This window comes from Lynx rufus, unplaced genomic scaffold (genome assembly GCF_022079265.1).
Source record: "Lynx rufus isolate CCGP_SWC_20201006 ecotype Redwood Valley unplaced genomic scaffold, mLynRuf1.p SCAF_9, whole genome shotgun sequence".
In the NCBI taxonomy this organism is placed as follows: Eukaryota; Metazoa; Chordata; class Mammalia; order Carnivora; family Felidae; genus Lynx; species Lynx rufus.
The window spans coordinates 60,016,349-60,039,362 of NW_025814897.1; the positions used below are offsets into that span (position 1 = coordinate 60,016,349).

Below are 23,014 nucleotides of genomic sequence, written 5' to 3' on the forward strand. Positions count from 1 at the left end.
GTAAGATGGATTCACAGATAACGTGATCAGGTCTGTGAGTGACTAACAGACAAGCACATTCTGCTGGGGGTCGAGAAGGGAGTTCAGGAAGGGCTTCCCGGAAGAGGTGGCACTGGCTTTGCTATCAGAGTGGTCCAAATCACCATCCTCTCTCACCCAGACCATGACAAGTTTCTTAACTGATCTTCATGCCCCTACTCTCTCTCTCATAGCTGTATCCTTAGTACATTTGGCTCGTAGTAACATGCTCTATAAATATTGGCTTACTGAAAGAATAAAAGTGAGAGCTCAGAAATGACAAGAGTAGGTATGGGTCATTGTGGTCCAAAGGGCTTCATAGAAGCAGATCGCCCTTAGCTGGGTCCTGGAGGGTGAGGAGGAGTGTGTCTGGCTGGGTCCTGGAGGGTGAGGAGGAGTGTGTCCGGGTGGTGCTGAGGCTCTTCTCCCACCCCTCACATCCTATCCTTTGCTTGGCCCGGCACACCAGTTTCAACGAGACATTCCAGTTTCTGTTCTGGACCATGTTTGGCATGGAGGAGCACAGCGTTGTAGACATGCCTCAGTTTCTGGTGCCTGAATTCGTGGGCCGGGCCCTCTACGGCATCTTTACCATCGTCATGGTCATTGTGCTGCTCAACATGCTCATTGCCATGATTACCAACTCCTTCCAGAAGATTGAGGTGTGTGGACTGAGGCCACCTGTGGCCAGGGAAAAGAAGGGACACAGAGATGGAGAGGAAATGGATGCAAGGAGTCCAGACACTTGGGTTCCTCCTCTGGCTCCCCTCCTGTTTTGTTTTGTGGCTTGGGGCAAGTTTTCCTTACCAGGCCTCATTTTCTTCATCTCTAAAATGAGGCTCTTTAATAATGCTATTCGTTTCTCCAGACACAAGACGCTTCATGGTGGGGAGGAAGGGTGTGTTGTGGAAATGTAGATGGGAACATGGGACGGGAGAGGGAAGATGGATGGGGTCAGGTTTGTGGCTGGAGAACAGCCTGGGCAGGAATTGGATGTCAGAGGATGAAAGACAATGGTGAGGAAGAAAGGAAGGGGGGAGCCAGGTGGGGGAAATGTGAGTGATAAATGGGAATGGGGAGAAGGCGGCGCTTGGCACACTGCAGGAGAGACATGGAGACCAGGGGAAGCATGAGGCAGACTGCGCGGGCAGGAGGGCGAGGGGCCAAAGCAGTCCTTGCACAGCCTCTGTCTCCGGCCTCAGGACGACGCCGATGTGGAGTGGAAGTTTGCTCGCTCCAAGCTCTACCTGTCCTACTTCCGGGAAGGCCTGACGCTGCCTGTGCCCTTCAACATCCTGCCCTCCCCCAAGGCCCTCTTCTACCTTCTCAGGTAATGACCTCAGAGCTTTCGCTCCCAACCCCCCAAGCACCCAGCACCCCTAGCCCAGCTCCTGCCCAATTCCCTACACCCTGTCCCCTGATCAACCACTGTGGGTCCTCTGAATCTCTCAGGAGAATATTCCGCTTCATCTGCTGTTGCTGTTCCTGCTGTAAAACCAAGAAGCCAGACTACCCGCCAATCCCCACTTTTGTGAGTACCTCATTTGCTTGTCCGTGGTCTTCGTCACAACAGGCCTTCAATGGTATTATCTATACCACCTGTTTGTCTGCACACCCTCGTCTGTCTTTCTGGACATGTTCTCCAGAAGGCCAGCTCCTAGGTCCTCCTCTAACATATGACTGCCTTTCCTTCTTCTTGACTCTGGCCATTTTCTAGATTTCCAACCATGGGTCACCCAGCTTAAACAGAAATCTATGCCACCTTGCTCCCAAGCCACTGACACCCTGTTCGGCTCAGGCACATCCTATAACCTTAAGTGGCCACCGGAGCCTCTGCTGAGCCACAGAAGGATCAAGAAACCCCTACTCCCCCAATAATCCTTTTCAGTACTGTATTTTTATTACTATTTTTACATAATCTTTTTGCCATCAGAAAGAAAAAAAAAAGCTCCCAGCCTTCAGACAAACCTCTTGGCCCCAAACTGAGCCAAGACACAGATGAACATTAAAAAAAAAAAAAAAAAGTTAAGAAACCAAGGGACAAATGCCCCACAAACTAGGAAATTAAATGGCTGATAGAGGCCTGAGAGAGGAGGCTGAGCCTCCAAGGGGCTCCCTTATCTCTTGTTATCTGTTCCCTAACCCAGGCATGGGAGCCCCATCCTAATTCAGACCAGCGTTACTGCCAGGTCTGTAGGGGCTTCTATCTGTTCCCTTTAAAACTTGTTACCTGAGGATCTCTCCAGGCCAGGGTCGCCAAGCCAGATCCCCAGGTGAAGAAGGCTCTTCCTGATTGGTCAATAGTTTGTTCAACAAGTACTTACCAAAGCACACCTATTCTGGAAATAAAGATATGCATAATGGTGGTCCCTCAAGGTCTAGAGTAGGAAGGAGATGGACTGTAATTGCACAGCACAGCCAGCCTATGGTAGAAAGAAGCACAGAGGACAGGCCCCAGACCCAGGAATCCGGGAGTTTCCCGGAGTCTTGAGGGCAGAACAGTATCCTGAAGGGTAAACAGGAGGTTGATGGGCAGATACAGTGGACATGGGAGTTCTAGGCACAGTAAACTGCATGTGTTCAGCATGGGGAAAACAGGATGCTTACAAGAAACTAAACACCCAGGGTTCCCTGTTCCCACGACCTCCTGGCTCCAGGAGTTCCTGTGTAGACACCTCCTTTACCTTAATGGACTTTTGACTCCAAATTCTGGAATTATCACCCTATTCCCCCTGCCACTTCCTGTTCCTGTCCAGGCTGCCTGATGCATATTTGCAGACCTTGTGTCAAGACTCCACCCTAGGGTGAGACTCTGCCTCTTTGCCTGGGCTTGAACCCCATTCTCCAGGCATGTGCCAGTCCTGAATGGGCATAAGCAGTGTGTCTTGCTGGACCACCCCCCCACACTAGCCAGCTGGGATCACCCCAGTCCTCCAGTGCACCCCCATGGGAGTCCCACCCTTCTCCCAGCTGCCCCCACCTCACTTATTCTTTGATGATCCAATCAGGTATCCTTTTCCCACCTATCCCACATCCTTAGGAAATGGCCTCCCTAAGTCTTTACTGATTATTTAATAAGAAAAATGCTTTACATAACTCTGTAGCTGTAAAGGACCTATCATTGTCTCTCATGCTTCTGCCTGCCCATCTTGGTCAATCCCATCTTTTCCCTGAAAATATTTAAAAAATGTTTTGCTTTTGTTATATTATAAAAGTACATATGCTAACTCTAAAATATCTAGAGAGAAGATAAAACTAGATAAAAACAATTATTTCCTAAGCATGTGGAGAGCCCTTACTCTATGTCCCAGTGAAGTACTAACCTGGGAAGTAGACATTATTACCATTTCTGTCTTAAATTTGGAGACACTCAGGCCTGAAGAAATTGAGTAGCTTGCCTGAGGCACAAAGTTGCTAAATGACGGAGCTGGGATTTGAACCTAAGTCATCCCAGTCTAGCACTTTGCCTACTACACCTCTGTTCTCTCTCCACTGTCTGCTCCATCCATATGCCCTGCTTGCTCTTCTGATACCGTCCTGAGGCCTATAACTGGACCCCAAACCAATCATTCTAATTGGCATGATGATATCCATCTCATAAGCATGAGCAGGTACCTGTGAGTGCCTCCCCCCAGCCCCTAGTCTCCCCCTGTGCAGAATTTGAAAGGCAGAGTTAGCCTGGACTAACTCAAGAAAACCAAGATGGGGTTGGTGGCAGGAGAGAGAACTCAACTGTGCCCGGCTCAACATTTTTGTCTTTGCCCTGCCCCACCCACCCCCTGCACCCCTACCGACCCCTCGCCCCCCTACCCTGGTTCTCTTACCCTTGGCCATTCCTCAGCGTCTGCCTCCTGTCTTCCAGGACTGCATCAGGGTCTAACTATGTGGCCTTCAGGGGCAGCAAAGTCTGCACAGACTTGGCCTCCAACCTTTATCATCTGGGGGAGGGCACAAGAATTAGAGAATGGCTTGGGGTGGGGGTCTCTCTCACCCTATGGTGTTCCCATCGCAGGCCAATCCTGGGGCAGGGGCAGGGCCTGGGGAGGGAGAACGTGGATCCTACCGCCTCCGAGTCATCAAGGCCCTGGTACAGCGCTACATAGAGACAGCCCGGCGGGAGTTTGAGGAGACCCGTCGGAAAGGTTAGTGGCTTGCCCCCAAACCTTCCCCATTGCCAGTCCTTGCTCATATAAATACCACACACCCAAACACACCCTGCAGTGTGGCCTTTCTACTCAATGACTCTCTGAGCCATTCAGACATTTGTTCCATTCATTTCATTTAATCCTTCATGTGTTTGTTGATTCATTCACTCTCTTACCCATTCACTCACTCACTTAACTCATTATTCACTCATTCACTTATTCACTCACTCAACCACCATTCACCACTACATTCCATTTGTTCCAGCCTCATCTTGGAGGGAAGGGGTACTATGTCAAGCAGAGACACAGGGGAAACTTTCAGTCTGGTGAGAAAGAGAAACCATCTTTGTAGGCAGATAGTGCTTAGCTAGGAGAGACCCAAATTGCCATGGGAGCCCAAGGGGGGGGGGGAGAGAGAGAGAGAGAGAGAGAGAGAGAGAGAGAGAGAGACAGCACCTATTATTTTGACAGGCTGTTGGGAAGGTAGAAGAATAGAGGACCAGAAATGGGAGAAAGCAGAGGTGTAATTGAAACTGGGCCCTGAGGATGGTTAGATGGGAACAGGGCTGACAGGGGTAGAGGCACAAATCTCTACCCATTAAAACTTTCCCATCCCTGTGATTCCTGACCCCTTCTCTGGGGAGAGGATCCCTTTCCTTCTTTGTATCTTCTAAACTCATGGCCACCTCAGCCCCACTCAGATTCATCTGCCCCAGACTCTGCCTGCTCCTGATCCCCAGCCCACGAGCCAGTCTCTCACTTTCTCCAGTTTTCCTCCCTCAGGACCCACGACCCACAGGCATATGTCCCCTGAGATTCTGTTGAGGGTAGAAGTGGTTCAGGGCACGCTCATCTTCTGAGATGATCCCCATCAATACCTTCCCCCACACCCCCAGACCTGGGCAACAGACTGACAGAGCTGACCAAGACTGTGTCTCGACTGCAAAGTGAGGTGGCTGGTGTGCGGCGGACTCTGGAAGAGGGAGGGACACCCCGACCACCCGGAGGTGCCAGCGTCCTCAGTCGCTACATCACCCGACTGCGCAACAGCTTCCAGAATCTGGGCCCCCCAATCCCTGAAACCCCAGAGCTGACAGTGCCAGGGCTTGTGGGGACCCAGGTATCTTCGGAAACTGGGCTTCAGGATGCTGGAGGGGCTAGGACTCCAGCTTCTGGAGAGTCTGGCCCTTCCTCCCCAGCTCACGTGTTAGTGCACAGGGAGCAAGAATCAGAGGCGGCTGGGGACCTGCCCCAGGAGGAAGATTTGGGAATCTAAGGGGGGTCCTGATGCAGTGGGAGGGTCCCTTCTTCTGTTACTAGGTAGAGAAGCCTAGATAAGTGAGGGTAGGGGTCACTTAGTAGAAGCCTGTACTGCTTTACTTGCCTCAATAAAGTTTCTGTTCTGGATGTCAGATGCCTCCAGAAAGTGTAAGGATCTCTGTCTCTTCACGTTTTGAGATCCCTTTCCCTTGTCCCTGAAATGGACTCTTGTGGGAGCAGGACAGACAAATGTCTTGCTATGGGGTCCCAGGTATCTTGGGTTTAGGCTCCTACTTGAGTTCCTTCACATCATTAGTGGAAAGGATTCTGGACTGGGAGGCAGGGAGCCTGGTTTTAATACTAACTCTTTGATCTTGAGCAAGTTGCTTCTTTCCTTAGCTTTGCATTCCTCATCTGACAAATGGGCGATGAATCCATCTCCCTTCCTTCCTTTCCTTCCCTCCTCTTCCCTTCCCTCCCCTCCCTTTCCTTCCTTCCTTCCTCCCTCCCTCTCTCCCTCCCTCCCTTTCTCCCTTTCTGCCTTCCTTCCTGGAGGTTGTGGGGAATCTCTGACTCTTAAAGTTTCTGGTTTGCAAGTTGTGGTATGTGACAGGGGTCTGCATAGGAGACCATGTCTAGGAGGGATCAAGAAGTCATCCTTTTAGTCCCTCAGTTTCTGAGTCTGGCAAGGCTAGAGCAGAGTAAATGGTCTGGTCTCATGGAATAAACCAATCATGAAATTTGATGTCACCACACTGCAATACTGTTTAATTGAGTGATCGTCATAGTACTACCCGTGCTTGTCCCAGGGAGTCCCTACCACCACACAGCAGGGCTCCCTCCACCCTGCCGTGGCCTCAGATCCCCCCACATCCTGGTTGGGAGGGGAGATGGCTGGATAGAGAGATGGCTGGGTGGGTCCCCATCCCTGGGGAAGTGGCTGCTAGGGCTATGTCCGAAACCACTTTCTTGCTTCGAGGCTGTTCGAAGCTCCCTTCTTCACATGAAGGTCACCAGTTCCCAGAACTCCTAAGTGGCAGATATTGAACTTTCAGGGCCCAACTCCTGAGATCTGGAAGCCCCTAGGTGCCAAGAACAGGGTCTTCCAGGAGAGTAGAGAGAAGTCCTCCTGGGAGGTGGAGTCTGGCTGTCCTGCTGAAGAGAGAAGAAAAGAAGGTGAAGGGTCAGTAGGGCCAGGGGGAGTTGAAGCAGCTGAGGGAGGGGGCAAAGAGTACTCACTTTGTACAGATACACAGCCCCGCCTCTTCTCCCCTGCAACAGATAGCACCATGAGAGGCCTCCATGTAGATACAGACCCTCACACCCCAAGCTTCCCTTCCTACCAGGTCCTCACGTGGGCCATTCCCCCTTCTCAATCCAGCTTTCCCTTCTCCAAAATGCTGACTTCTGACTTTCTTTCCTCTTTCTTCCCCTGGAAAATCTTTCCAGCTTGCTTATCTGTCCCTGCTCCACCCTGGCCCCAGCCACTCCTCCATGCTGTCCTTGCCTCAGTACTTAGGAACAGCATCATATATGTGTCCTGTCAAACCCATTAAGCCCAGGGCCTCTTGAGATCTGAAGAAGCACCCGTCGCTTTCCTCTGCTTATCAATCTCCTTAACCAGATTCTATTGGTCAATCAGACTATACAGCAGATAGAACCTTTTGAGAATATTTACAGAATCACCTGAGAATGTTCATAGATCCAGAAAACACTTATAAGACCTTTTAAGAGCTGGCAGAACCCAAGTCACAGAGAATAGTAATTACAGCTGACTTCTGGCCCTCAGCTTTCCCATTAACCAAGTGGGTCTCCTGAAAGGGCATCCTGGTTTGTTTCACCCATCCCACCAGTCCTGCTTCCCTCGTGCATGGCTTACCACCCAGATAGGCACAGTTAAAGTGGCTGCAGGTCTGATTATAGCTCCAGAGAGTCACCAGGCTCTGGGCTCCTTCCTGGGAGAACCTGGTGACCAAGAAGACTTCATGTGGGGGGATCAGCACCTCGCGCTCCTCAGGAAAGACAGATAAGGCCTGGATAGGGGCCCCAAAGCAAGTCCTTAGAGAGAAGAAGGTGGCATTACCAAATCTGCGGGCCACTGCCTCATCCAGGGAGCTGGAAGCAAACTGGCCCAAGCGGACAGAGTCCCCCAGCCTCTTGGGTTCAAAATGAAGGGTGCCCACGCCTCGGAACACCACCTTCCCAGGTCCCCTGCTGCAGCCCCCACTGCCCTGCAGCAGCTGCAGGGCCCGGGTCAAGTAGAAATGCAGGGCCTTGAAGGGGAAGTACTTCATGTAGAATTCCCGGGAGCCACCGCCTGTTCGTACAGCCTGGTTCAGCTCCCAATATAAAGTGTTAGATGAGTTGGTATAGACCATGACGGCGATTCCGTGCTGGGCTTTGAAGCCAGGGGGCAGGGTGAGCCCTCGACGCCTGTGCTCCCAGGCCTCCCGTGCTGCCTCCCAGGACTCCCGCAGCAGGGCGTGGCCAGCCATCTCCTCCTTCAGCAGAGGGGCTGCCTTTTCTTCCATCTCCTCTGCGCAGCCCACGTAAGCATCATCAAAGGTGTCTGGAGCCAGGCCCAGGGGCAGGATGGGAACAGCCCGGGCCTATGGATGTAGGAAAGAGAGGAGCCACATAGGAAAGGATAGAAGTTCAGAGCACTGGACAGGGGCCCTGGTGGCAGATCAATTCAGAAACACAGTATCTCATTTCTATGACCAGATATATAGTATATGCAATTTGGCAAGAGTTCAAGGGCTTAAATAGCACAGCCACTGCAGTCGACAGACATGGGTTCAAATGCAGACTTCCCCATTTACTAGCTGTGGGATCTTGTGTATGTCTCTTTAACTTTTATGGGCTCTCCACGTATAAACTGAGGATACTTTCTACCTCACAGGGATATTGTGAGGACAGCATATAGATCTTCACTTCTGTACAACATGATGGGGTCATTTTGTCATTAGAGAAGTTCTTGTACCTGGTAGGAAGTGGGGCTAGATGACTTCCAAGCACTGTTCTGGCTCTAAGATCAGTATTCAGGTGATATACAAATATACAGCCAATGTCCAGTGACCTGACCCTGCCTCCATCCTTAGATTCTCTTCCCCCCTCATGCCACAACACCAAGACACTGTCAGCTCTGAGACTCCTGAGTCTTCTCCTGCTTTAGAAGCCCATTTTTCCAAACATGGGGTGGGGTGTATGGAGGAGGTCAAGCCCTGGTCTAGGAGGAGCTGCAGGAGGGCAGCGCACAGGTAGCCCAAGCCGCTTTGCCTGGGCTGCGCCTGTGGTGGCAGACAGGAAGTGGGGAGGAATGATATGAAGGAAGGAGGATCCTAGGAGGACCAGTGGGTGGAGGTGAGGATTCTGGGAGAGAGAATGGGAACTTGGGGCTGCCTGCAGCGATGGAGGTTCCTGAGAAGAAGAAGATTAAGAGGACCGGGATCCTAGACAAGAGTCCCTGGGAGAGATTTTTGAAGAGTCAGCCCCCCAGTCCACCTCTTTTTGGTCTGCCCCTGAACTGTTTGTTCCCCTTGTGGTGGGAGAAGCTTCCCCCAGTTACCTGCCAGAGGGCATGGAGAGCCATCAGCAGAGCCACCAGCATCGTTTTGGGGGGAGACTCAGGAAAGCGAGGTCCAGATGTCGAGGGCACCATTGGCGATGGGCTGGGGGCAAAGACCTGGGTCCGTTCCTCGGGTGTGAAGTGCCCCCTTTCAGGATACAGTCCAGGAGGGCGTGGGCGGGGCTAGGGGCGGGCCTAAAGGAGTGGGCGGGGCTTTAGATTTAATTGTCCTCCGCAAAACCCCAGGGCTCCGCTCCCCAAGTTCCCAGTCGCCCCCAAGCTCAGCGTCTTCTGCTCGGGGACCTTCTTGCGATGGTAAAGGTGGAGCCGTTATTTGGTTTCGCCCGGACAAGGGAGGGGGAGGGAGGCCGGGGAACCCACCTGGAAGTTGCAGGGGCGAGAGCGGGAAGGGGCGCTGATAGCTCGGGCAGGAGGCAGGGGGCTCAAGTCCGGGCGGGCGCTGCGCTGTCCCGGGAGTCCAGCCGATCAACAAAGTCCCGCGGCTAACTATAGCCCCCGCGGCGGTAACCTGACACCTCTCTTCTCCAACAACGGACACGGGGTGGGGGCAGCGGGTGTGGCGTGGGAAGGGGCCGAGGGGCGTACCTCCCTACCCCTAGGACTGCGAGGTCTTTCTCCAGAATCCACTTTGGCTCCGAGCGAGGCCAGGGATGAGGGAGGGACTTGTGAGACTTGTGAGACTTGTGAGACTTGCCTCTTCCTCAGGTGGGCCCTGACCTGGCTGGGCCCCACCTCCCAGACCACTACGCCGGGGAGGCCCACGCGGGTCCCGCCCACCAGAAAGTCTCCGCTGGTGCATTTGCTGATTTGCATGATATTTGCATATGGCCCAAATGTTGGAGCGTTTGTGGTCGGACCTCTGAGCGGCACCCATCGTTCCCCTTCCCTTTAGTGGGGTGGGACCAGATGCAGAGCTATCTCACAGCCTCAGGGGCCAGTACCACTTCTCCCCAGACCCTCCCTCTCTGGACCTCTTAGACTCAGGTGACCCCATGTTTATAAACACTAGCCTTTCCCCTCCCCTGCTGCGGGCCTGTCTATAAATAACCTGGCTCTGAGTTTTGGATGCCAAATCATAGGTAATGGGAGAAGTGGCCAGCTGAGGAATCAGTAAGCAGCTCTGGGGACAGCTTTCTGGCAGCCTGAGCCGCTGGGGGTGAGAGGGTTACTCTCACAGTGGCCATGGGAATTGGGGGGGGGGGGGGTCTCAAATGTCAGGATTTAAAGAGATGCTTCCTGCTGCTTGCGGGGGCGAAAGTGGGCCTACAAGGTTAGACTTAACCACAGGGCCTCCATCCTGGTCTGGCTCACTCACTTAGCCCCATCCCTGCTGCCCCATCCCCTCAGGCTGCCCCCCAAATAAAGAATTTCCTTCATCAAGAATCCTGCTTTCTCCCAAATTCCTTCCTATAGCCCCAAATAGACAAACTGTGTATACAGGCTTGGAGAGATGTGGGGAGGTAGATGGAAGGAGTGGCATCCCAAAAAACTAGAACACTTGTCAGGCAAACACAGCTGCCAGACAACTACTCTTGGGGCACCTGGGTGGCTCAGTCAGTTAAGCATCTGACTCTTTTTCAGCTCAGGTCATGATCTCACCATTCACCAGTTCAAGCCCTGTGTTGGGCTCTGCGCTGACAGCATGGAGCCTGCTTGGGATTCTCTCTCTCCCTTTCTCTCTGCCCATCCCCCGCCGCTGCTTGTGCACATTCTCTCTCTCAAAATAAATAAACTTAAATAATAATTAAAAAAGACAAGTACTCTTGTCCCCTTCCAATGAGACCGACTATCCCAAAGCTCAACTAGATTAGAAAATCAGGAGTTTCTCTATTGTCTACCATGACTATGAAAAACAGCATCTTGCCTGTGTATCCTGGCTGCCTCTGTCCCTGGAGGACCCTCAGCATTTGCTGTTGGAACAGAAGATACTGTCTGGGATGGGTAGGCTTGCTGAAACAAGTCCTTGGTATCAGATCTAGTGGATCAGAGTTTTGTCCTCTCTGATGCAAGTACTTTCCCCATCCCCAAATATGGAAATCCAAGAAAGGCCCCAAGAGATGGAATCAAATCTAGTCACTAAGCAGAGGCCCTGAGGCAGAAGCAGAAAGTCCTTTAAGATCACCTAGCAAATCAGTGCTGGCCAGACCCAGCCACCTTAATCTGGGAATCTCTCCTGGCATGTTAGGTGAGTCTCCATGCTCACATAAAAGGAATAAAATGAAAATGTAAAAGATACCGAGGACAGGGGTGCTGTGCACAGGACCAAACCCAATGGGGAGACAGTCATTCCAGCCTGGATCCTCGATGCCTCAGCCCACCTTCTCTCTGGCTTCAGGGGTTCCCTTTTACATGGGAGGAGCACAGGCCCAGGGCAGACTGGGCAGAGGCTAGTGTTCCCAAGCCTTGAGGAGACATCCAGAAATAGATGGGGGAGTGTCACATTTCTGAGCAGCTGTGTGGGGACAGGGGGTGAGGGACTGACAGTATAAAGGTGAAACCTGCCTTCCCTCTCCCCTGGTGGCCATCGCAGAAGACCAACACCAGCTTCCCTGGAGAAGGCCTAGGTAAGGGGCACACCGCCCTCCTCCTGGGCACAGGGCAGGGAAAGACTCTTTTAAAGGGGAAATTTGGGGTATTGATGGTGGAGTTTCAGGAGTTAGGAACAGTTTCAGGGAAACTTTTAGTCTGTTCAGGTTGCTATAAAATATCCCAGACTGCATAACTTATAAACAAACATTTCTCATAGTTATGGAGGCTGAAAGTCTGAGACCAGGGTGCCAGCATGGTCGGGTGAAGACTCTCTTTCTGGCTCATAACTGGCACCTTCTTACTATGTCTTCATATGGTAAAAGGGGCTAGGGAGCTCTGTGGGGTCTCTTTGATAAAGAACATTAATCCCATTCATGAGGGCTCCACCCTCATGAACTTATTACATCCTAAAAGATCCACCTTCTAAAGCCATCACAGCAGGTATTAGGATTTCAACATATGAATTTGGGGGGAACACAGATATTCAGACCGTAGCCCCTTTTATGGAGAGGTTTAGGATACCTAGGGAGGCTTGGGGCATTGAGAAACTTAGGGGTTCCTGGGAAGGGACTTAAGAGTCACATCCCCAAAAGGAAATGTTCAGTGAGGGTCTGGATAAGGAGAAATGACAAGTACCCTGAACAGGATGAGAGGAAAAACAGAAGGGCAGGTGGGATATAAGGGGTTGCCCAGTGCCTCCACTTCCTTGCCTCCCATGACCTCCCCATCATTCTGGCCCCACCCCATTCCCCCAAACACTGCTCACCAAAGTCATCAAACTACCTGTTCTGCAGTGGTCTACACTGTTAGCTGCACCTAGAAAGCCTCTCAGACTCTCAGCAAACATTCCAGGTGGCCTCATCTGTGGCTGCCTTGGGTTAAGCTCTGGGGACACAGAACAGGTCATAGCTGGTCCCTGCCTTCAAGAAACTCACAGGCCAGGAGGGGAAACAGACACATAAGGGCAACACAGTACGATTAGGACAGTGACAGAGGGAAGCACAGGGTGATTTAAGAGCACAGAGTCATCAGAAGACTCCCTGGTGAAGGGGACCCCTGAGTTAAGCCTTGAAAGGTGGGTAGCAAGGAGAAGGGCATCCCCAGCAGATGGCAATGTGTGCAGAGCCACGGGGAGGGAAGAAGTGGAGCCTCACCTGGAACTTTGTTCTGTACTGGAGAAGCCAAGCACGAGGCTGAAGAGGTCACGGAGGGCTAGGTCACAGAGCACCTCAAATGCCAGCATGAGGAGGATTCTGTCCTGAGGGTAAGGAAGGAAGTTGTGTTTTGTTGCTTTTTTTCCTTTCTAGATGTGTTCTCATGTATTCCCTCATAATTTTCATCTCTGCATTTTTACTCTGTATTTTGAAATATTTCTTCCAGTTAGGTTTGGCACACAAGGTTTTAAGCAGGTAAGCAACCTGACCAGCTGTGCTTTAGAAACATTGTTCTCCCTGCTCTGTGGAGGGTGGATTAGCAGGGGTGACAGCTGAGGCAGGGAGATCAGGGAGGAGGCAGGGGCAGACCTCAGCCATGGCAAGGGATGTGGGGGTGGAGTTTCTAGGATGGATCCATATGGTGATTAGATGGCAACTAATTTAGTGTTTGATGAATGAAGTGACCATTTTGGGTGACTGGGTGAATAACAGAGATGGTATATTATATGAGACTCTTTCAATGGCAAGCTAGATAAAACCTAAAGAGGAAATTATTGGGGTGCCTGGGTGGCTCAGTCAGTTGAGCGTCCGACTTTGGCTCAGGTTATGATTTCATGGCTCATGAGTTCAAGCCCCGCATCCGTCTCTGTGCTGATGGCTCGGAACCTGGAGCCTGCTTCTGATTCTGGGTCTCCCTCTCTCTCTGCCTGCCTCTCTCCCTCTCTCTCTCTCTCAAAAATAAATAAACATTAATAAAAATTTAAAAAAAATTTAAAGAGGAAATTATCACAAGAATACCAGGGTACTTCATGAGACCCAAGTGAAGAGCCTCTAGAAACCCAAGATGTCTTGGTCTGCCTGTGCTTTGGCTTCAGGCAGCTTTTTCTTTGCTTCTCAGCCCTCTTTTTCCTTTCCCTGGGGATCTTATGTCTTCTCTGACTTCAATACACCCATGACTCTCAAATGTCTCATCTTATTGTCCATTCTTCTATCCCTTGGACATTTGCCCCTTGAGAGTCCACACATGCCAAACTGAACTCACCGTTTTTCCTCTAAACCTGATTATTCATTCATTTTGTATTGAGCACCTATCATGTGCTGGGATGGGCAAAATGAGCTTTTAAAGTGTCTCTGCTCCTCCTCTGTTAGCAGACTGGAGTATGGAATCTGTATGTCATCCTTGATTTTTCCCTCTGTTGCACCCCCTGTATCCCATCAGACACCATGTCCAGTAAATTATACCTAATGACTCTGGGTCCATCCTCACTGCTAGTATCTTAGGCCACATGATTCAAGGTCCTCACTCTCACTTCAGAACTCATACTTTCCTATCCCAAGCCTATGAACTCTCTCTTTTCTTGCCTTGTCTCTGCAGGGTAGAGATGAGGATAGAAACAAGGGCAACAGAGAGATGGCAAGAGATAGAGTTGGCCTAGTGAGGTTTTGCTGCATAGCCATTTTGCTCTGTACCATAAAATCTCATGGCACGCAAAGGTTTATTCACATGTTCACAGGTTTTTGGGCCGACTATAGATTGTCTAATCTAAAGTGAGTTTGCTTAGGCTGCTCTGCTTCAAGCTGCCAGTCTGCCTCAGCTTTTTGCTGGCTGGGCTCACGTCTGCTGCTTATATGATCATTCTAGGGTCCAAGCTAATAGAACAGTTCTGGGCCACATTCTGATGATTTGTGACCCCAAAAGACCCCCTCTCTTGGTTTAGAGTCTCCCAAAAGCCAATCCAGAGACAAGGACTTGGGTGTAGTGAGCTTATTTGTAAGTTGATCCCAGAAAGTACAAGTTTAAAAGTGGCAAAGTGGATGGGGCACATGTACCCCAATGTTTATAGCAGCGCTTTCAACAATAGCCAAATTATGGAAAGAGCCTAAATGTCCATCAACTGATGAATGGATAAAGTATTATGCTAAGTGAAATAAGTCAGTCAGAGAAAGACAGATATCATGTTTTCACTCATATGTGGATCTTGAGAAACTTAACAGAAGACCATGGGGGAAGGGAAGGGGGAAAAATAGTTACAAACAGAGAGGGAGGAAGGCAAACCATAAGAGACTCTTAAGTACAGAGAACAAACTAAGGGTTGATGGGGGGTGGGGGAGAGGGGAAAGTGGGTGATGGGCATTGAGGAGGGCACTTGTTGGGATGAGCACTGGGTGTTGTAAGCCAATTTGACAACAAATTACATTAAATAAAATTTAAAAAGTGGCAAAGTGGGATGGAGAAGAGAAAAGCGCCCCCTCCCCAAAAAAAGTGCGTTAATGAGCACACTGTGACCACTGTGGTCAACTGGGGCTTAATCCCACTGGTACCCTCTGTGGGAAAGGGAATCTGACTACCATTCTTCCTTGGTTAAGGGTTGTCCCTGGGAACATTAAATCCCCTGCACTTTTGGGTTGCCCTGAGCAAGTTTACAGGGTGATGAAGAAAGTCTTGGGCACAAAAATAACATGGAAAACTAGAGGTGGGAAGCTCAGCATAAGCTGAGGTATCAGCATGCACGAGAACTATCCACTGCCCCTGTGTGTGGACTTGTGGGTGGGCTGAACCATCAAAGTTCAGATTATAGAACAGGGATGCTTAACCTGAATGAGACTGGGGGCAGAGACATAACCACCTGAAATTTATGTAACATTGGGTGGGGGTACATACATCCATTTGATTTTTTAAAAGTTTAATGTTTATTTTTGAGAGAGAGAGAGAGACAGAGCATGAGTAGGGGAAGGGCAGAGAGAGGGGGAGACACAGAATATGAAGCAGGCTCCAGGCTCTGAGCTGTCAGTACAGAGCCTGGTGCAGGGCTTGAACCCATGAGCTGTGAGATCATGACCTGAGCAGAAGTTGGACACTTAACCGACTGAGCCACCCAGATGCCCCTCCATTTTCTGAGGAGACGTTTCACCTTTCATCAGATTCTCAAAGAACCACTGACTGTTTTACCATTTGTGTATAAGAAGGAAAATAGAAATATCTTTGAATTTGCTTATATGTGCATAGAGTATCTTTAGAAGGATACACAGAAAATGGGAATGTTGGTTGCCTCTGGGGAGATGGAGTGAGGAATTAGCAAGAGAAAGATATTTTATTGTGTGCCTTTTGGACTATTTAAATTCTGAACAATGAAAATGTATTACTTTAAAAAAAAATTAAACCTTTAGAGGCACCTGGGTGGCTCAGTCAGTTAAGCGTCTGGCTCTTTATCTTGGCTCAGGTCATGATCTCACAGTTCGTAAAGTTGAGCCCCACATCAGGCTCCATGCTTGGGATTCTCTCTCTCCCTCTCTGCCCCTCCCCTGGCTTGCTCTCTCTCTCTCTCTCTCTCTCTTAAATATTTTTTAAAAAGATTTAAAAAACTTAAACCTTTAAAACATTAAACATTAAAGTCAAGATTGATCCTGTTAGTAAGCAGAAATGTGAATGAGAAAATAGATATCCTCAGTCAGCTGAGAGGCTGACTCTTGATTTCGGCTCAGGTCATGAACCCAGAGTCGTGGGATCAAGACCCTGCTGGGCTCTGCACTGAGCATGGAGTGCTCTTGGGATTCTCGCTCTCAAAAAAAAAAAAAAAAAAAAAAAAAAAAAAGAGAGAGAGAGAGAGATCATAATAACTAGAACTGGCAAAGACATAGAGAAAAGGCCACTCTCATTCACTGTTGCGGAAGGGCAAACTAGTACCTCTGGGTGGTAATTTAGCAGTGCCAAATAAACAACAATTCATATCCTTTCAACATTATATCACTTCTTGATCTTTCCTATAAAAATATGCCCATAAGTAGATAAGGATTTACATGCATGGATGTTCATAAAGTATTATGTGTAATGTCAAAAATGTCAAAAAGTTACAAAAAAAATGTGTGCCCAGAAGAAAACAGTTGAACAAACTATCGTTTAGCTATATTATGAAATCCCCTGCTGCCATTATAATGAATAAGGTAGATATGAATGTATGATGTGGAAGGAAGTCCTTGATACATTGTTTCCTGGAAAAAAGGTTACAGGAGATGTATGTGAAACATGAAAAGGCATGTTCCTTTTCCTTTTTGAAAAAAAAGAAAATAAAAACCAAAAGCAGCCTGTGTACAGAAAACTAGGTGTGTATGCATATTTAAATATTAAATTACTTGCATGTGCACAGAAAAAGGTCCGAAAGGATACTACTGTCATGGTAACAGCAAGCACAGTTAAGAGTGAGAGAGGACACGGAGAGACTGTCTGCTCCAATCCTTACCCCAAGCTGGACTCTGCCTTCTTGGAGCCTCACTCCCCATCTCATCCTCTCCCCAACTCCCAGCCCCTCTCCTTTACCACCTGGGGGGTCTACATCTGTCCCTGCCCTGGAAGCAATCGAGGGCTTAGGGGAGGAGGGCTCAGTTGGCACCAGGACTGCAGGAGGGGAGGATGGCTGGATCTTATACCTGGAGTACTGCCATGGTCCCACCAGGTGACCAGTCCTGGATCTGCCCTGTTCCAGCCTCACATCCCCCACTGGATGAAGCCCAGACCTCTTACTGTGGTAGTCAGGACCTTTCACGAACGGCCCCAACATTCCCACACTGCAAGCTGTGCCGTGCTGGATAAAATGTCTTTCACTTTTTACATTCAACACCTTTGCTCTTCTCATTTCTGCTACCCACGACTCCTTTCCCACCCCAAATGCCAATCTTCCTATCCCAGTCTCCACTGATTGAAGCCTTATTCTCCTATTTATCTGAAAGACCTTGTTCAGGTAACACCTCCTCCAGGAAGTCTCCCATATTCCTATGTTCCAACAAGAAGGGTCTACTCTCTCTCGAGCCTTCATTTCTATGTTGTGACTCTGTGCCAAGCACTGGGAGTGGCACAGATTAGGTGTCAATTAATGTTTATGAAATTACATATTAACATTCTCATTTTCTAGATGAAGAAACTGAGACCCAAAGAGAGATAGTAACTTGTCTAGGGCTACCTCCAACATGCAGCCTCCTGCCATGGTGTCTCTGCTGCTTGTATCCATGGGCCTCATGGAAGCACTTCAGGTATGGTTATCCTCCACTGTCCCCATGTCAGCAGGCAGTTGTTGGCTGAGTTGTCAGCTTTCTGTGAGGAGCCATGGGAGGAGAGAACGACTGATGCTTCCTTTGGGGCTTGCCCAGCCCGAGGGGACAGTCCCAGACCCTGGTCTCTGCAGCTAGTCGTTCCCAATCCCCTTCCCCTCCAGGTGTGTTTGGGGCTCTCAGCGTCATCATCTAAGTAGAGAAATTTGGTGACAGGCTCCCATTCTCCTGAGGCTCATCCTCTCAGTCCTTACTGCTCCCTCTCCCTCAGGCCCAGAGCCACCCCATCACTCAACGAGACCTCTTCTCTCAAGAAATGCCCCTGGATATGGCCCCAGCCTCCTTTGATGACCAGTATGCTGGCTGTGCAGCAGCCATGACAGCTGCCCTCCCGGATCTCAACCAAACAGAGTTCCAGGCCAACAAAGTGTATGCTGACGGCTGGGCACTGGCAAGCAGCCAGTGGCAGGAGCGCCAGGCCTGGGGACCAGAGTGGGGCCCCAGCCCTACCCGGCTGCCCCTGCCACCCCCTGGCTTCCGCGATGAGCATGGGGTGGCCCTCCTGGCCTACACAGCCAACAGCCCCTTGCACAAGCAGTTCAACGCAGCCGTGCGGGAGGCGGGCCGCTCCCGAGCCTCCTACCTCCACCACTTCTCCTTCAAGACACTCCATTTCCTGCTGACCGAGGCCCTGCAGCTGCTGGGTAGGGGCCAGCGTTCACCCCAGTGCCGCCAGGTGTTCCGAGGGGTGCATGGCCTGCGCTTCCGGCCAGCAGCACCTGGAGCCACCGTAAGGCTGGGAGGATTTGCCTCCGCCTCCCTACAGAATGTTGCAGCCCAGCAGTTTGGGGAGGACACCTTCTTTGGCATCTGGACCTGCCTTGGGGCACCTATCAAGGGCTACTCCTTCTTCCCTGGGGAGGATGAGGTGCTGATCCCCCCCTTTGAGACCTTCCAGGTAATCAATGCCAGCAGACCAACCCAGGGCCCTGCCCGCATTTACCTCCGGGCCCTGGGCAAGCGCAGCACATACAACTGTGAGTACATTAAAGGTGAGCAGGGGATGCACTGGTCAGCATCTATGCAGAAGATGGGCCTCCCCTTCTGTTTTCAGGGGATACATACACAAATATTACAAATAAATTAATAGTAAGGGGGACCCAGTCCTGTCCCTCTGCCCCTCCACCCCCTTGCATCTAAGGGGAGACAAGCTTCTGAGGTAGTAGGACGCTTGTCCCTGGAGGTGCTTAAGCCAGAGCTGGCCACTTGCCTGCTGGGAGGTTGAAGAGGGTTTTCTGACCAAGACAGGTGTCTATGGACATTTGAGAGCCAAACAGAACTGGTCAGGCTTTTCTCCCAGCTGGAAGCTGGAAGGCAATTAATTTCTGGCCATAGCACTGACACCCAGACCATTGATGCCGGGTCTGATTAAGAGCCCCAACCTCAGCTTCCAAGAGGAACACATGCATTCGGCTGAATGGAAATCCTGTGCTGTCGTGTGTGCTGGGTTAGGGGTGCAGGTGGGTGGTAAGATAGCCGTTAGGGTCTGTGCCCCAAAGTTCCAGCTCAGGCTGTGGCAGGTCTCAGATACTCTTCCTGTCTATCCTCCAGGACTGGCCAGAGATGGAATCATGAGGCCAGCCTCACGTTCTTAATATCTGAAGGGGTTGGGGGTTACTGGTCCTGGCCGAATGATGCCCAGGGGCTTGTGAGGCCTAATTTGCATAATTAGAAGCAGGTTGTTGCCTGGAACTGTGGACCACATCTAAGATAGGAGAAAGTCCAGTATGGCTACCATTCTCACCTTGGACAGCACCATGAGCTTGCATGAGTTAATGGAAGATGAAAAAGACATGCAAAATACATAAACTAGTGCCTCCTTGGCTGGGACAAGGCATGGGAGAGGGAGAGATGAGGCAAAGCTACAGGCCAAGGAAGCAGGAGGGTACCCAGAATAGACCCTGGCTTTGAGGGCTGGCTCCCTTCTGGCTCTGCTGCTCATGGGTCAAGTCAAATGTAGGCAAAGGAGGTCCCATCATAAGGAAGCAGAGTTAGAAGAAAATGTATCAGCTTCTCCTTGAATGAGTTGGGGATGGACCACAGGGTTTGGGGGTTCTTTCCTGACCTGAGAGCTATTGAGACTTTGATTATTTACTGTTTCTTCCCTACAGATAAGCAGTGCAAGTCTGGGCCCTGCCGTCTGGATAACTCAGGTAAGAGCTGCAAGCCTATGTGGGCCTCAGATCAAGGATGAGCAGGGTGCCCTGGGGTTGGACTCCCCTCCTGAATGCATGTCACTCTTGAAAGGAAAACAACCCTCTTTTAATCAAAACAAGTAAACTCTCTTAAGCAGACACCTGTGGGGGTTGCTAACCTCTCTTAGAGGACATAGATGTGTGTATGGGGCAGTAGTCATGCAAGCTGATACACCTGCCCCCAAGTATGGGGCCCTCTCCTTCACAGAAGGTCAATGATCATGCACCAGAGAGATCCAGGTTGCAGTGAGGGGATGAAGGGAAGGGACCACTCCTAAAGTCCTCTCTGGGCCTTCTCCTTCAGCTGCAGAACCCACTGTCTCTATTACTAACCTCAGGGCTCCTGTAGACCACCTTCCAAGGTTGAGGTCAGGTCTGGGGTGCTGGAGACCTGGGATCTCATCTGAGCTCTGCCCTTTCTCTGTGATCACTCGCTCTCTCTGGGCCTCAGTTTTCCTATCTGTATAATAAGCATATTAGACTAGATGATCCCCAGGTCCCTTTCAGTTGTGACTCTTCTTCCCTTGAATACCCACTATTCCAGGGCCTGTCTAAGCCACCACTTCTCTAGGTGGGAAGGGGCTTTTCCAGGGGAACCAACTGGAATAGGCCCTTCCCAAGAAAGAAACTCTAGCCACTTATCCCCCTCAGGTCCCTCTTCCCTCCTCCAGGGCTCTGTGAACAGTGGGAAGGAGGGGGGCCTAGCATCTACTTTATTCCCACCATTCTCCACTACACAGTCCCACACCATGCTCCAGGCACACCACGCCATGAATCCTCACCATGACCCAGTGGGGTAGGTACTATCATCACCCTTGTTCTACAGATGAGGGAACTAAGTCCCAGAGAAGTGAAGCAACCAGTCCTACACACACAGCTAATAAGGGGTGGGGTCCAGAGAGCCCAGCTCTAGAGCCACACTCTGAACCATCACACTACCTGGTCCCCATTTCTCTCCAGACACCATCTTATTTTATCCTTACTGTACAATAAACTATTGGAAGGAGGAAGAACAGGGAGTATTACCTTCATTATATAGTAAAGGAGACCCAGAGACAGAAATGACTTGCCCAAGGTGACAGAAGGAGTCAGTGGCAGAGCCAGGGTCAGAAGCCATATCTCCAGGCTCCAACCAACTTGAGTTCTGGTAATGTCATTTCAAGCACTGGACAAGTTAAGGATTCCCCCTGGTCCATCAGTACTTCTATCAGGGGTTGGGCAGAGGGGCAAAGATGAGCATCACTAGAGCTCTCATCATATCTCTTCCCCTTGTTCAACCCACTCTGTGATGCCTCATTTGTCTCAGTAGGGGGCAGGGGCATAGACCAACCTAGTGACCTCTGGAAGGGGAACTGGGGCTCTTTCATCTGCCTACCCTCCTCCCTGAATCCATGCTCTGCATCTCTGCATCTCTGGCTCCCATCACACTTTGTGTGTCTGTGTTTCCAGCTCACTCTGCTCGCTCCTCTTCGTCTTATTTATGTACCTCATTTTACCCTGAAAACTTCTCTCTCTGCCTCTGTTTTTCCCACAGCCATGAGTCAAGGCCCCATTTCTGCAGTCTGGTCCCTCCTACTGCCACTCTGGCTCCTTGTCAGAGGAACCTTTCCGTAGACTCCAGGCCTCCCATCATCCTTCCAACACTGAACAGCCCTGCCTGCTGCCTCTACCCAACATGGGGATGTTGGCCACATGTGTGCTTTAAAGGCAGCCAGGATCCATGGTAACTCCATCTGCTGGGAACTCTGGGACGTTGGTAGCTGCCAGGCCTGCTGATGGAGAAATAAGGGAATCTGAGGACTGAGCCTTAGCCAAGGCTCTAAGAATGAGACACTGAATAGACACGGGGGTCTCTACAACAGGCAGCAACTCACTTGGAGGTTAAACTAGTTTGGGGGGGAATGGGGAGGAAAGCACTTGGCCAGAGCATTTGCTGGTATTACTCAAATGCCTCACATGTGCACCTGGAAAGCTCCTATTCACTCTCCCAAGAAGCCTTCTCTGACTTCTCCCACCTGGCTGGGCTAGGGGTCCTGCCTCTCTGCTCCCACAGGTCCTTAGATGCTTCTCTACACCACGTGTTCATGTTTGCCTCCTGTATCAGATGGTGAGCTTCCTGACGGCAGGGACTGGGTCTAAAGCACAGAGGTAGTGCTAGAAAACGTGTAAATCAAAAAGGAACAAACATCTTGCAAATGGCTCATCTCTGCAGTGCCCTGCTCTGGACATTTTCAAGCTCTCTGAATGTCAGTGTGTAGGAATGATGTGGACTGGCTCTAGCTCCAGACAGTAGAGAGCAGGAGAAATAGCAGAGACAGCATTAGGTTCTCTGCCAGGGTCTCAACTGAATGCGCAATTGAATTCTTGTCAGCAAAGACATATAATTTCTGCTCTGATCTATGTGTCCTAAGGTTCCCGTCTCTAGAGAGACAATCCTGGATCCCCAACTTCCACTACCACGGGTCCCAAGGGTTAAGACAGGACACTGAAGAGGTGCTAGGCACACACTTACTTTATTATGAGTTGGGGCTTTGGGGCCAAAATTCTGGTGTGGCCTCCTGCTCTGGAAACTAGAATCCTGAATCCTTTACCCTGAGTCCTAGGCAGGGACTGGCAAGACCAAGTTCCTAAAATAATAGCCACCAAGGAAGTAAGAGAAGACAAAGAAACATGGTAGTTCTGTTTCTCATATAACCTGCACCCTTGCCACTCTAACATTTCTAACACTCAGCATCAAAGTTCAATTCTGTTCCTCCAGGACTGCATTTTGATTTTGACCCTTCTTAGAGTTTCTCTTCCATAGGGATTAAGGGAGTGGCAAACTCTGGATTTCCCTTAGTGGTTAAGGTTTGTAGACAAGCGATCCCTGTGGTTTGTGAAATCGGCAGTGCTGATCCTGAAGAAAGGGTGTCCCAGGCTCTTAGGCACAGTGGGGAGAGACTGGGTGGCCTGAGAGCCAACAACCACCTGGCCTTTCCATCTCTGTCTGGGGGTGCTGTGGCTGCATCAGACCCCTGGGAC

At 50.4% G+C, this 23,014-nt stretch overlaps 3 protein-coding genes across 3 annotated transcripts in view; 2 read left to right on the forward strand and 1 right to left on the reverse strand.

Annotated features, from left to right (window-relative positions):
- The window catches only part of XNDC1N (XRCC1 N-terminal domain containing 1, N-terminal like), a 38,719-nt gene extending 33,178 nt beyond the window's left edge, over window positions 1–5,541 (forward strand). The window contains exons 21-25 of the mRNA XM_047071680.1: window positions 488–680; window positions 1,221–1,348; window positions 1,471–1,549; window positions 4,031–4,160; window positions 5,060–5,541. Of these exons, the coding sequence (XP_046927636.1) occupies window positions 488–680; window positions 1,221–1,348; window positions 1,471–1,549; window positions 4,031–4,160; window positions 5,060–5,439 (910 nt within the window). The 3' untranslated portion in view covers window positions 5,440–5,541. The remainder of the gene's footprint in view (window positions 1–487; window positions 681–1,220; window positions 1,349–1,470; window positions 1,550–4,030; window positions 4,161–5,059) is intronic.
- Window positions 5,542–6,474: 933 nt separating this feature from the next.
- ART5 (ADP-ribosyltransferase 5) lies at window positions 6,475–9,084 on the reverse strand. Its single transcript, XM_047070256.1, has 4 exons — window positions 8,992–9,084; window positions 7,303–8,032; window positions 6,663–6,695; window positions 6,475–6,578 (listed from the first exon to the last, which is right to left on the reverse strand). Exons 1-4 carry the CDS (start codon window positions 9,082–9,084, stop codon window positions 6,475–6,477), a joined length of 960 nt encoding a protein of 319 aa, XP_046926212.1.
- An 8,573-nt stretch (window positions 9,085–17,657) lies between these two features.
- On the forward strand, window positions 17,658–21,607 carry ART1 (ADP-ribosyltransferase 1). The gene is made up of 4 exons (XM_047070268.1): window positions 17,658–17,720; window positions 18,010–18,790; window positions 19,910–19,951; window positions 21,528–21,607. The coding sequence occupies exons 1-4, from the start codon at window positions 17,658–17,660 to the stop codon at window positions 21,605–21,607; spliced, it is 966 nt and encodes a 321-aa protein (XP_046926224.1).
- Window positions 21,608–23,014: the final 1,407 nt, after the last annotated feature.

What these genes read in the sequence shown, in the direction of transcription:
- ART5 (XM_047070256.1), bottom strand. Translation starts at nt 9,084, where the DNA reads ATGGTGCCCTCGACATCTGGACCTCGCTTTCCTGAGTCTCCCCCCAAA. An exon ending in TAACTGTGCCTATCTGGGTG is followed by an intron (nt 6,696 to 7,302) that starts GTAAGCCATGCA and finishes TATCTGTTGCAG; the next exon opens with GGGAGAAGAGGCGGGGCTGT. An exon ending in GGGCTGTGTATCTGTACAAA is followed by an intron (nt 6,579 to 6,662) that starts GTGAGTACTCTT and finishes TTCTCTCTTCAG; the next exon opens with CAGGACAGCCAGACTCCACC.
- ART1 (XM_047070268.1), top strand. Translation starts at nt 17,658, where the DNA reads ATGCAGCCTCCTGCCATGGTGTCTCTGCTGCTTGTATCCATGGGCCTC. An exon ending in GCCTCATGGAAGCACTTCAG is followed by an intron (nt 17,721 to 18,009) that starts GTATGGTTATCC and finishes CCTCTCCCTCAG; the next exon opens with GCCCAGAGCCACCCCATCAC. An exon ending in CAACTGTGAGTACATTAAAG is followed by an intron (nt 18,791 to 19,909) that starts GTGAGCAGGGGA and finishes TCTTCCCTACAG; the next exon opens with ATAAGCAGTGCAAGTCTGGG.